The sequence below is a fragment of the Mya arenaria genome, chromosome 5, assembly GCF_026914265.1.
Source record: "Mya arenaria isolate MELC-2E11 chromosome 5, ASM2691426v1".
Lineage (NCBI taxonomy): Eukaryota > Metazoa > Mollusca > Bivalvia > Myida > Myidae > Mya > Mya arenaria.
In genome coordinates this window covers 15,869,843-15,884,232 of record NC_069126.1, presented here as the reverse complement: position 1 = coordinate 15,884,232, position 14,390 = coordinate 15,869,843, and the positions used below count along the sequence as shown (strand labels likewise).

The 14,390-nt window shown below is 34.3% G+C and overlaps 1 protein-coding gene across 1 annotated transcript; it reads left to right on the top strand.

The window, feature by feature from the left end:
• Positions 1-947: 947 nt before the first annotated feature.
• LOC128235025 (UBX domain-containing protein 4-like) lies at positions 948-14,035 on the top strand. Its single transcript, XM_052949706.1, has 11 exons — positions 948-1,104; positions 3,552-3,680; positions 5,020-5,138; positions 6,169-6,314; positions 6,612-6,666; positions 7,122-7,291; positions 8,229-8,351; positions 9,830-9,932; positions 10,285-10,407; positions 11,133-11,338; positions 11,599-14,035. Exons 1-11 carry the CDS (start codon positions 1,023-1,025, stop codon positions 11,696-11,698), a joined length of 1,356 nt encoding a protein of 451 aa, XP_052805666.1. The 5' UTR covers positions 948-1,022; the 3' UTR covers positions 11,699-14,035.
• The last annotated feature ends 355 nt before the right edge of the window (positions 14,036-14,390 follow it).

The window sequence follows — 14,390 nt, the reverse complement described above, 5'->3', positions numbered from 1 at the left end:
TTGATATAAAAACATGTGTATGTCAATATATTGCTATAAATAATAACACATATTGTAACTTTTATAACGACACATAACATACCTGTCTGGTGGGGGTGCCGGCACGAATCATTCTGACGGCTTGAGTGCGATCTGCAATGCTCATTCTCGCCATTTTTAATGTGTTTTTTTCATAAAAGACAATCCACGAAGAATACATTCCTACCATATAAGACAACTATTATGCCGTGCACGAGGAACTCGAGCACATAGGCTAGTTTCGCACCTACCGTTCCGCATGGATGATTTTGTACATGCATAGGAGTTTTCGTTGTGTATATCGATAGATTGGTGTGTACAATACAAAACAAACCAAAACTTAGATTTTTGGATTAAATATGTCGCTTAGCATCATATTTTATATGTTGGCCAATTAGAAATTCGTCGAAGTGTATTCCGTTTTTGATTACGTTTGACATTTTTTGATCGCACTACATTAGCCAACAATAATAAAATGACAAAATGATAGCATCCACTGTACCGCCAAAGTGATCTTGTACATGGTTTTCCATTTAAAAGAAATCATTTTTTTATGCATTTTCGTTATGGCTATAAATAGGGGGTGGAGAAATGTCTCGAGATTTTTTATCAACTAAAAATATATATATCATGTTAAGCTATTTGGATACGTGTGTGGTCCGTCTGTGGTGTTTGTATTTGTGTATGTGGTGGTTTATGTCTCTAGTAGTTCCTAGTCGTAAAGGTCCTTGCCTTGTCACGGCTTGTGCTTTTTAGTTTCGATCGACTACTGGGGTTATCCTTTAAGTTTTCATTTGTTTATTGTAACAACGAATTACACATATATAGAGAGGTTGCTTAAAGTTAATCCTTTATCTGACATGGAGAGAAAACTGCGTTGGATTGCGGGGGGATTATTCTTAAGTCGATGACGACAATATAATTCGGCTTTGATAGAGACACGTTAACTTCCTGTTTCGGTTTCTGATGATATATCACAAATAGGGAAAACAATCAAATTTAAGATGAAATGGTTTAAAGGATCTATCCCAGAAGCTATTAAATTAGCCAAAGAGAAAGGATTTCTCTTTGTTGTATACGTACATGGTGAATATTAAAACTAGTGTTCTTATTTGCGCGTTTGTCATATTATTTCGCGATAAAGAAATTAGAAAATCGATTTTTTTTCTCTGAAATAAACTCTTATTTTTTTAGTTATTAGACACTGAATTGTATTCTATAACTTAATGCAAAATAAATCATTTTGTGAGTATCTTTTTCTGGTAGCCCAAACTGATTACATCTGCCCTTACTTCCATAGGGGTTTCTCTTGATGTTTTTACCCTGTAGTATAAACTGTATATTACTTCTAGTCACAAGAATGGGCGTGCCTTAGGGATTTTTCCATTTGGACATTTTGATTTTTTCCTCCCTGTTAACACCATATTCGAATTCCTATGCCAAATTATCATATTTCATTTCCACACATTATTTTTCACAATCATATATTTACCAGCACCCTGTCAATATTACCGGTGGCATGAACATTAAAAGGACCCACCCTAGTGCCGCCCGCAACACCTCCCCTCTAAAAAAACTAAGTTGTAACATGCTTGTAAATAGTCTAAAATAAAAGACGTGTTATACAGGATTCTTCCAATCCCTAATGTCTAAATGGGTTTGTGCAAAAACCGGGGGTGATTTGAAAAATATTGAAATTGTATTAAGTGAAGTATTTTATGGTTTAAGTTGATCATAAAGGTTTATATTCATATTTTACCATGTAAGTGAAAGGTTATTTTGCACAAAACAAGCATTTAATGCATTAAAACACAATTATTTACCTTTCCAATAAAACGAAAGTTGACTGACACAGACAACAATTATGCCAAGCGGAACAACTTGACCCAATCGTAATAACTCGGCCACCTCCGACAATCTTCGAAACAGACCTCGTAAATACAATCTTAACAACTCGGCCATGGCCGAAATGTTCCGATAGTTTTAAAATTGTGCCCGGAAGCCTTGCAGGTGCCCTTCATGTATATATCGTTATGTTTTGACACCAAGAAATGAAAAAAACACGTCAAACTCATAATTGTTCGTAGGATATGACATTTATATGTATGGAACTGATATAAAATAACATAATCTGGTAATATTTCTTGTTTTTATGATCTTTTTTAGATGCTGAATGCTTGAACCCAGAATCCCGATCGGAATAACTACCGTATTTTCTCGACTATAAGACGGGGAAATTGGGTCCCGATTTTTACCCCCAAAGTAGGGGACCCGTCTTATAAGCGAGTCGATAAAATATTAAAAAAAAGATTCAAGTCAAAATCAGTTAAATTTTACATAGGGTATTCATCTATCCAGTCTATCGTCTGCTGATATAAGTATGGGGCAATTAAGTAAACAACAACACAAAATCTCTTCACCGCGCGTGCTCTGACGTCAGAAAGTGTACCGTTATATCTGCATTTTTTCTCATGGCGTGTGTCAGTATAATTAGTTTGACAGATATATCAGATCAATAAATTGGAATCTTAATATGATGTAGGTACCTAACTGTCAATTTGATTAAGCAAACAAATGACAATGCGATTATGAATCCTTTATGTTCGTCGCCAATCAAGGGACAATATTGCCTAAAGCATTATTGCTAAACAAACACCTATTCATGCCTCGGCTTTTCGCAGTTATGTTATTGAAGCCATTTATTTTGCCGAAGAACTTCATTGGTGTCTTCAATAAAAAAATAAACTAAAACAAACATATGTTGTTATTGATTAATTATTACAATTTCGATAAATAACGACCTGTCCTGCAAACTTATGTACTCATTTTTAACCTACCTCCAAATAGAGATCTCACAGTTGACCGCCATTTTCTTTGAGTAAAACAAAAACAGTTACCGCGAAAGTCGATAAATGTCCGTTGAGCTTGAACAATTTTACACATTAGGAAGAATTTTAGCATTTTAGATTTGCTTAAAAATTGACCCCGTCTTATAAGCGAGTCGAAACAAAAAGCACCAGATTTCATGGGCAAAGTTAGGGGGCCGTCTTATAAGCGAATCGCCTTATAGTCGAGAAAATACGGTACCCACTTTTGATACTAAACAATTTGTACATGAAGGATTTGCCATATCAAAAATTGTAAAAAAATCCGTAAACGTACAATTATTTGGACTAGCTTGTAAATTGCGATAAAGCTGCTCAATATTGATTTTGAAATAAATATATATATAACGCTACTCTTGCTATCATGTTTTCACACCATACACCATCGTGTTGTATTGAGATTTTTCAGCCTTTTTTCACATCATTAAAAGTACCCTATTGTCTCCTTTAACACTTACATAAGCACATATTTGACGACCTGTAATGGAACAAAGTCTCTGACATCTGTATGGACACACAAGTTTACAAATACCAAAAATCACAATAATGCTGCTGTGCATCTTTTAATTTGGACTACACTTACTTCATTTAAATCCAAAGACTGTTTGATAATCAAATAAATGAAGAGTATATTTTTTTTAATTTCAGGTGATGATGAACTGTCCAGAGAAATGGATCTGAGTTGGGAATCAGAGCCTGTAAGCACAGAAGTGACTGGTATTGTGGCAATTCAAATCAACTCATCAAGTGATGACTGCAAACATTTCTCACAGATTTGTATCCTTTTTGGTGCCCTGTGACTCATTTTTCTATTCTGCACAGAAACATGATAAGCCGCCCAATAACAATTAAGGCCCAGTGCTACTAGACTCTTGTCAGCCTTATTATAAATATAATATGTTGCCTCTTTGTGGGAGCACAACATTTGGAAAAAACCCATAGCTATAGGAATGCTAGCACCACCCCACAAGATCAGTAAGTTTGTAGACATCCACACCACTAGCAGTTACAACCAATTAGATGATAGCATCCCTAGACTGTGTCACTGGGAACCGGGAAGGCTTGCATAGTGCTACTCAAACACAAAACTTGAAATGTTGTACTAATCACTAGATTACCATAATAGACATTCATAATTGGATGAAATGTGACAGAGTTGTTTGTTTCATACTCCATACATGATAATTTCTACATTAATCATTCCCAATTATCACTAAATTAACTGGGCAATAACTCATCAATGGTTGAAAGAATTAATTGATTTTTAGTTCACATAATTTTATTGAATTAAAGTTCCTCTTCAATTTGGATTTTGTGTCTGGACATTAGCCCATGAAAGGGTTAACAAATTTAGATGATATATGGTATACATGCTCAACACCTTAAAATACACTTTAAGTTTGACTTTCATTACAAACTACCAATTTTGGAGGCAGTAATGGCCCTTTTTCAACTTTAAATTTGTCAAAATTTATTGTCTGGATAAAAACTTATAACAGGTAAAGTGGATTTCAAATAAATTGAGTGGTACACATGTTTAACACTACAATGTACAGGTCAGGTATGTCTGGTTACAATCCACCAATGTTTGACAGAGTTCTTGCCCCTCTACAAAAAGTGTACCCTTCCTGTGTCCAGGTGGCATTTGGAGATATTTGTCACTTTATTGACAGCTCTAGTTTAATTAAAAAAGTAGCACTTATTTGATAGGTGGCATTTGAAATTGCAAGGATTTTGTATAAAAGGCATAACAATTAATATTTATTAAGCTTAAAAGAACCCTTTTAAAGTCATTATGTTGATATGTTTTATCAAGTACATGTACTATAAAGTTCTTGCCTTGAAGGGCAGTTGCTCTCAACACATTAAGAATAGCATCACCATTTAATTCAGGGTTGGGCCATTTCACCATCATAAGCAGAAGCCCTATTTCGTCTGCTTCCTACTTAAGAAATAGTGTATTTATATTTTTTCCATTTCTTTTTAAATATTTGTTTATTTTCCGAATTGGAAGTGAAATGTCTGGCCTCTTCCCTGTTTTCTCTCAAAGTCTTCCTGCAGAGTAATGCTGTTTTAGTTATTGTTTCAATCTTTATCAACCTTAACCCACATCTAGACCCTGTAGTAATTCTGCCATCGACCTTCTGTATCGGAGAGAATGGTGTGCCACTAGAGGTAATAGGGGGACCTCTGAAGCCAGAGGATCTGGTTGCCAGAATTGATCAGGTCAAAGAGGTGAGTAGAGTTAAGGTCATCTACAATTATAATGCTAGGGCTAGTCACACTTGATTAAGCTTGGTGATCCTGTTAACTGCTACCCTTTTTATTGCAGAGAGTATATTTATTATCATCATCTTTATCACTTGCCTTTAAAATCAATAACTTGGAAAGGGCATGCTTTATATTCTTCAACCTTGGCATGCACATTGGTATTAGTAGGTGAAGGACATGGTGACCTTAAAGATTGGTATTAGTAGGTGAAGGACATGGTGACCTTAAAGATTGGTATTAGTAGGTGAAGGACATGGTGACCTTAAAGATTGGTATCAGTAGGTGAAGGACATGGTGACCTTAAAGATTGGTATCAGTAGGTGAAGGACATGGTGACCTTAAAGATTGGTATCAGTAGGTGAAGGACATGGTGACCTTACCAGAATGGTTTGAGTAGGTGAAGGACATGGTGACCTTAACAAGATTGGTTTGAGTAGGTGAAGGACATGGTGACCTTAAAGATTGGTATCAGTAGGTGAAGGACATGGTGACCTTAAAGATTGGTATTAGTAGGTGAAGGACATGGTGACCTTACGAGAATGGTTTGAGTAGGTCAAGGACATGGTGACCTTAACAACATTGGTTTGAGTAGGTGAAGGATTTGGTGACCTTAACAAGAATGGTTTCAGTAGGTCAAGGACATGGTAACCTTAACAATAATGGTATCAGTAGGTCAATTCCAGGCTTGCTGAAATTCATAATTTTATTTTAGCAGGGCTAGTTCAAAAATTTGATGCCAAGCAATAGAATTACGGTAGAATTAAGGCTTGTTAATCAAAGTCTAATTTGGATGATATGGACATAGTGACCAGCGTTCCCGACAGGCGACTCATTTGATCCAAATTATATTTCTGACATGTTGTTTTTTCTGGGATTATAATTTATTTTTTACAAATTTCTTAAATTGTCATTAGTGCTGTGAGCTTGAATATGAAACAGAAATACTAAAAATGTGTTTAAAACATAACCTGCGAATGTGGCATTATTTTTTCAGATGCACACAGCCCAGAAACAGAGCCTCATGGCTGGTGAAAACAAGCCCGTTACTCCAGGCACCAGTGGTGCAGTGGGAGGAGAAGGGCAGGGAGACGCTGGGGACCAGTCTACGTCCTCACTCCCACATGAGGCGAAATTGGAAAGGTATCCTTATTAATAATCCTGAATATTACACTTACCCTTTTCGTCAGTGTATAACTTAGAGTGAATTGCACTAGAACATCTATAAGGACACTCTGATACATGTATAGTTTTTCAACATTCCCATGCAGTTGTTGATTTAGGGTCTTACAGCGATTGCCTTTGTCCAGTGATAGCTCTTAGGGTGTTGAAACTATTGTATTAAAGTTACATGGTATAAGGTCTAAGGTCACAGAATGAAAATAAAACAAAAAAGATTAACAAGTCTAATGTTTAAGATGACTTTACACTAAATTTCAGGGCAAAGGAGCTGATTGAAAAGAAAAGAACCGAAAAGGAACAGAAAGAGTTTGAGGTATATTAAAACTAAGATATGAGACCAAGGAAATTTGTGGGAATAATATACCAGTTTAGTTAATTACATTTTTTGTTTTGCATTTTTGTCTTTCTTAGTTTGTTAGTCGAATATAATGCACAATTTGCAACAAGACAAAGCCAGAAAGCCACAAATATTTAAGTTGGGTAAAAATGTGATGACTTGTTTCCATGTAATATTAGTATGAGTATGATTTACACTATATACAAACATGTATTAGAGGTCAATAAACATTGTTCGCTGGACTAGGACCTTCACATGCTTAAGTCATGCAAACAGGAGCTGACATGGTCTGTTATTATATACAACTAGCTTTACTGACTAATGCAAAGTAGAAAATGACAGGAAGGTTAAGAATAAACCACCTTCTATTATAAAGTGTTATAAATCAGTTTAATTAAATTATATATTTATTCCTAAACATATTGTTTCAGAAAAGGCGTGAGGAAGAGATAAAGCGTCGAAAGCTGGGCCAAGACTTGCAGAAGTTGAAGTCCACACAACAGGAGATGCAGATGAAAGAATTGAAGGACCAGATGAGAAAAGACAAGGACGATGAGAAGAAGGCCCGTGACAGAGTCAAACAACAGATTGCCAGGGACAGGTTAGTGTTAAAGCTGCACTCTCACAGATTGAACGTTTTGACACCTTTTTTATTTTTTGTCTTGGAACGAGCCAATTTTTGCGAAAAAAACATGGAAACCAGTCATATAAGACAGCTGACAAAAAAATAGATCGCAGATTTTTATATTTAAGTTAAAAAAATCATGTTTTATGCATTTTTCTTAAACCTGTGTAACGGTTTAAGCCATAAAACATTAATTTTCGAATGGAAATTTGAAAATCTGTGATCTGATCTTATATCAATGGTTTGCAGATATTTACGCAAAAATTTGCTCTTTCCAACACAGAAAATAAAAAAGTTGTAAAAATGGTAAATCTGTGAGAGTGCAGCTGTTAGGATGATTCAGGTCATGTTGCAATGGAAACTTCAGGGACAAGCCATATCACCATACTCATAGTCATAGTGTGTCTTGTTTGCTGGACATTTTTAATATTTCTGCTAGCTATTTGTGTTTAAAAAAGTGACAGGTTACATGGTTATGCATATCACATTTAAGAGGTTGTGTCCTGAAAACTACAATACAATTTTATACACCTTTTTTAATATAAGCTGTTTTCATGTGTTTATGAATCATTGACAATTCCTGGGTGCAAGCCAGTTTAAATCATAGAATAAGCTTTGAGTAGGATTTGAAACTGTGACCATCTTCTGATCCAAAGCCTTGCCACCAACTACAATGCTATTGTTGGATAATCTATAAATTTTATAATAGTAAAATCAGAAATTATCAAAAGTGTAATTTCATATATAATTCAAGATAAATGTGTGAATTATGGTTTGTACACTCATAGCATGATAATATGACTCAAATTTTAGGATATTATGAATATTTTTTTTTAGGTTTTATTATGCTCAATTATCGGGCAATCACTAAACAATACCTTCCATATTAGAAATGTTGACTTGTATCCTTCAGGGAGGAGAGAAATGAAAGGTTCCAGAAGGAGAAGAAAGAGAAAGAAGAGGCCATGGAATCAAAGAAACGGGAGAAACTGTTACAACAGCAGGCAGAGGCAGTGGCAGATGAGGCCAGGAAGAGGTACACAGCTTATATTTTGTTGTCATTTTGATAAACATCTCTCATGTCATTGTATGTGAAAAACTCCCGAATTTGATTCATAGCTGAAGCATTTTCTCATGCTACTTAGTGTATCATAGTTGTTGACACGAATACTGCTTTCTACCAAGGATTTTCTTTACCGCCATATGACTCATATAGACTTATTGCTGTCTAAGCATTAGAGATCAGGTAAATTAGTAATAACTAATACTATGGATGTATGCAGAGGTTAATGTTTCCCAGTCTGGGGTCATTATGAACACTGTAGTTTTATCCAACTTGGACTTAAAACAATATTTATTTGTACCAAATTGGCATTTGCATTCATCAAGTAGTTACTGGGTAGTTGCTTTTTATCTTTGTTTGTTGGAACTCTGAGTGAGCTTGGTTAAAATATTTGTTACAGTACATGTGCTTTGGGCAGTCCATGTCTCTTCATTTAATGATATATATGTATATACAGCATTAACACCAAAGGTGATCATGAGGACACCAAATGTCATTGATGGAGACCGGCACTCAGGTGTCTTGATGGGACAGCGTATTTTTTGGCTAACAAAACACAAAGAAGTAAACAAATTGACCACTGACTTATTTTTTAATGTTGGTGTCTTCAAGATCCCTGGAAAATATAGTTAGTGTCGACCCCTGATATATGCATACATTGTAGACCAGTCTGTGGTCCTTTTTTCAGCCCGGATAAAGTCATAGAAGAATGTTTTGCGTAAGAATATGTTAATAAGCCCCAACATTCATCATGATGGTGGTGCTGGCTCATGTGGATATTTGTTGCATATACCAAACCCGATGATCATTCTTTTTTTGCTTTTTGTTTTGGTGAAATGTTGCAAGGGAAAATACTTGTATTTACAGAAGACATTAATTATGGTGAAATCCCTATTATGGTTTGTCAGGCCCCATGTACATGTTCTCAAATCATATACATTTCTGTTTATTTTTATTTACATGTAAAACATGAAACTTCCCTGTTTCATGTAAAACATTCTTGGTTAAAACTTGAATGTTGTAAGTAATATCTTCAAATACAGATCCTTATGAAAATAAGTTATAGATTATAAAATGTAACATTTACATATTAAATATATAAAAAAGAAAGATGAAAACAAGGAAAATTTGTTCAAACTATACTTATAAAATGTTTAAGATTGAGCAATACAGTTTGGATATCACTGCCATTTTTCATGGCATTGGTGTTATCAATATTGAGGGCCTCTGCTTACTTATGCTTAAATGACCCATTTATTATAGTTACATAGTCGAAATACCAACCAGGTATGCCATTATAGTCAAAGGGCATACCAGTGTTGTTTAATAACCTCTATAATTATGAAGTGTATTGATTTTAGAGACAAATGCATTTTCCTTGAAAGGCATGTATACATACAATGTTATTATGGTTGTTATACATTATGTCATGTTACATTCCCCCTTTACAGTGAGACGGCCCGTATCCAGGTTCGTCTGCCAGATGGTTCATCAGTCACAGAGACATTCGCTTCCTCACAACCACTGAGGGACCTCCACAACATTGTCTCACAGGTATGGTCAGAGTTCATGATTTTGTACAAATATAAAAGATCAATACATTATGAGTGAAAGACATTACCCTCCACACAATCACCTAACAATCACTACAATGTTATAGCACAGCTTGGACCAGATTCTTAGTAATGAGGGGCATTCTTTAAGTTTTTTACAAACAAAATGGAAAGTGGTTATGCTAACAGTTTATGGCCCTCTTTTCAGTTTCATGCAAGTTATTTTGTATTAAGATATCAATTTTGTGGTACCCTCACATATGTAAAGGAATCAAGTTATTAAATTTCTAATAAGTAATTAATGTTTCTGAGATAAATGTTTATTGCTCAATAACACCTGAAAATAATTCCAGAGACTGGGAGGGAGTGTAACATTGAGTCAGACGTACCCCAAGAGGCGGTTTACAGAAGAAGAGATGGACCAGTCATTCATCAGCCTTCAGCTTGCTCCGTCTGCTGTTCTTGTTGCAATGCCGGTAAATTAAAAACATTGTCAGGATTAAATTGTGTGTTTCATATACTGTAAAACCAATATTTTTCTTAATTTTGCTGTTATAAACCAGTGAAATTTGTAGGATTAAATGTTTTAAAATTTTGCAACTGACACTGAAAAATTTGTTCATATAAATTATAAGAAATATTCAGATTTTTAAGTTCATCATGATAGGTACTTTTCCATGTAGAGTCCAAGAATTAAGAAAATTCAAAAAATAATATATGTCCTAACAAAGATATTCTGAAAGTTTCATGTGTTTTGTTCAATTCCTTTTAAAGATACCTTTTTCACAGTCACTTTCTAAAATAAAATATTTGTATTTAACCATAAAACTGTCATGATCAGGTTTGACACATTTCTGTCAAATTTGGATGAAAAACCCTTTATTATCACCCAAAACCTCAGTCCTACAATATGTGAAACACACAAAGGAGCATTCATGTTTATCAGCAAATTGTTTTTTCATATTCTATCAGGTCTTATAACATGTTTATTGATGACCATCTTTAAGCTTAGGCACTAAGAAAAGCATACTGATTATGATAATGTTTCACAGTACACTAAATATAGCTTCATGTATTAATTATTCACTGTTATTATTTTATGTGCAGGTTTATAGTCTCCAAAATGGTACTATATGATATTGATAACAATTTAATTTTGCTGTGTTTTTTTTTTATGACAAATCTCTATCGATATTTGCAGGGTGGCTACATCAGCAGTCAAGCCTCCTCCTCGTCTGTTCAGTCAGCAGGAATTGTCTCCCTTGTCTTCTCTCCTCTACTCTTCGTTTGGAGATTTCTCTGCTCACTCTTCTATGGAGGAGGTAGTAATAGTCAACCAGGGGAATCAACCAATCGGCCTTCACAACAGTCACAACCACAGAACACACGATCGAACAGACCTGCTACGTAAGTAAAAAGTAGTGTTTGCTTATTGTAGTGTCTTCCCTCTTAGTTGAGGGCCAGCCTGATAGACTTTGGAGACACAAAAACCATTAATCATTTCCTCTATTTAAGTCCACCCTGTGAACAATATGTTTAAGACTTGCTATCTTATTAGTGGGTACATAATAGTTCGTTAAAGTTTAGTTATGATATTGTACTTGATAAAATGTTAAGGTTAAGTAATGAGTATGTCACCCAAACAACTTGAATACTGTTTGTTTCAGTGCACATCAGAGGCGAGGAAACATGAGTCGAATGACTGATTTGAGGGATGATGATGATGATATGTCCACATATAACGGCAATTCTACACAACAGATGTGATATATCAAACAGTGGCCATGTTATCCATGTTATTTATTTGTTGTGACTGACCCTAGTGGTCACTGGAATGATCCCTCTGTGCGATGCTTTCTGAAGGCCTCCCATAGTGGACACCAGGACTGGTTTCTAGCCAGAAAAAGGACTCAAATCATGAAATGTGATAATATAAGCTATAAGCTTTTACCACAATCATGCTTAAATATATTTAATGTTCAAATTTTGGAAAATGCAAAGTATATGGTGTGTCATTTTTACATGCATAGTGAGTTTGTATGCATATATTTCCAGTGGCCCTATAATTCCTATTTTTAAGGCTTTTCTAAAATTTCTAAAAAGTGCAAAACGATCCAAAAAAGCACTACTTAATCATTGACATTCCTGATTTTCACTTTTTTCTCAAGGCACATGTCTGTTCAGATAGAAGTTCTTGCCTTGATTATATATCACAGGTATACATTTTTAGCTCGACTATTCGAAGAATAGGTGGGCTATACTACTCGCCCCAGCGTCGGCGTCCGCTTAAAGTTTTAGGGCAAGTTGGGATTTTCACTTTTAAGTCCAATACCCTACATTCAATTGACTTAATACTTCACACAGATGTTCAGAGCCATCACATAATGAGGTTAGATAACTCCATATTATCTTTTATACAAAGTATGGCCCCTGATTGACTATGGAACCTAGGTTAAAGTTTTAGGGCAGGTTGGGATATTGTTTAATAACTTCTATACCCTTCATTCAATTGACATAATACTTCACACAATTGTTCAGGACCATCACCCAATGAGGTTACATAACTCCATATCCTTAATACAAGTTATGGCCCCTGATTGACTTAGGTTAAAGTTTTAGGCAAGTAAAAGTTAAGGGCAAGTTGGGATTTTAATAAAAAACTTCTATACCGTTCATTAAATGCACTTAATAAAATTCAAAATTATTTACGACCATCTTACAACAAGAAACATAACTCTGTTTTAAGCCTAAATACAAATTATGGCCCTTTAATTTTTTTTTTTTTTTTTTAAATTTTATTTGAAAGGCATATTTGTATATTCTTAACCACATTTTCATAATGGGAAATCAAGTTATTTGAATGACTTGCATCATTGTTTGGGCTGGCTGGTGGGAGGGCAGCATCAAAGTCACCTTATGTATCGAATAATTTTAGTTAGGTTTGACATAGAGACCAAACTTGGTATTATTACATTGTTATTGTATTCTAAGTCAAAGCGGCGTTGTCGAGCGCGCTGTCTTACGACGGCTCTTGTTTGTCTAGTTTTTTTAAATCAAAGTGATTTCATACAGTTTGCAAACAGCTTCAACTTGGCACAAGCTGTGAGTTTTGTACAATATTTTGTTTCTTGAGTACACACTTGAAAGCTAAAGCCTGCTGAAGAGTAATGCACTCTCACACTGACCTACTAGGACCATGTCTTATTTATTCACAGGGAAATGGTTCCCGGAAAAGCCCTAATTTTTAAGAATGGAGTCCTAAAAATCTGAAATTTTAACCTTAAAATTAGTTCTGTCTGAATTGCTGGAAAATTAGCCCTAATTTATTTTCACAACTGCTGGAATATGTGCATAATTTTTATGTTATTTTATTAGACTACTTAAACTGTGTAATTTAAAAAAAAATAAAAAAATACTGGTACCTCTAATATCCGTTTCACATTCATCATGTCATTGGCTCTACAAATTTTATTTCATGAACAGGTTAAAATGACATCATATTTTTCAATATAAATATTTAAGAATTTGACCAGAAGATTAAACCTTATAAAGATTTTCTTGTTTGGCATCAAACAGTTAAGTTTATTATCTGGTCATCATGTATTTAAATTATATAATAGAATCCTGTTTCTGCTATCACAACTTGAAAACTCTGAAATCAAATATTGATTGATATTAAAATGTTTATAGCCATTATTATTTTGTACCATTCTTTCAAACACGTTCATCTCTTTTGCATTGTGCTTTGCACTTTTTAGTCATTGAGGTGCTGTTAATTTTAATTTCATTCATCACTCACCTTAAAATTCTCATTTATAGTTGTTCTGTGGCCTTGTTATTACTGGATCTGGGTAAACATTATTGCTAGCACATTTATTTACCTACATAAAACTTACAAAATCAGTTTTTCAACATTTTTAAAGTTAGTGAACCTGCTTGGTTAAAGATATATCAAAATACATGTACTGTTTAAGTACCATAAATGTCCTTACTTTACTAAAGCTGTTGTTTATTGTTAATGCCTACATCTGAGAGAAATATACAGTCATGTTGTAAATTTTTGTTGATATTTATATACAGAAAAATAAATCCATAGAACTGGAATTAGCCTTGTATTTTGTATTTAAGAAGCAAACATGATCTAAGGGATTATATTACACTGTAAAGAAATGCAAAGTTTGGTTGCGCTGAAATAGTTTAGAAGCATTTTGATAATAATGGTACAAGCTGTAAAGCGATATTTTGGGGTTTTCGGAAAAAATTGTTATAACATGTATTTGTATAAGTTTAATTCAAAACTCAACAAATTATACAGAAAATGAAATGCTTGTGTACCATTCAACCTTAAGGCATTAATAATTAAGTAACATTTGTTGTGTAAACCTTTATTATTTCATTATAATCAAATGTGTTTCAGCCAGTCTGTGTCATGCAAGGCTCTATTATGCTTCTGATTTCA

Bases quoted from the DNA above. Each gene is read 5' to 3' on its own strand.
- LOC128235025 (XM_052949706.1), top strand. From the start codon at position 1,023: ATGAAATGGTTTAAAGGATCTATCCCAGAAGCTATTAAATTAGCCAAA. The intron at 6,315-6,611 runs GTATCCTTATTA...ACTAAATTTCAG, and splicing joins CATGAGGCGAAATTGGAAAG to GGCAAAGGAGCTGATTGAAA. The intron at 10,408-11,132 runs GTAAATTAAAAA...CGATATTTGCAG, and splicing joins CTGTTCTTGTTGCAATGCCG to GGTGGCTACATCAGCAGTCA.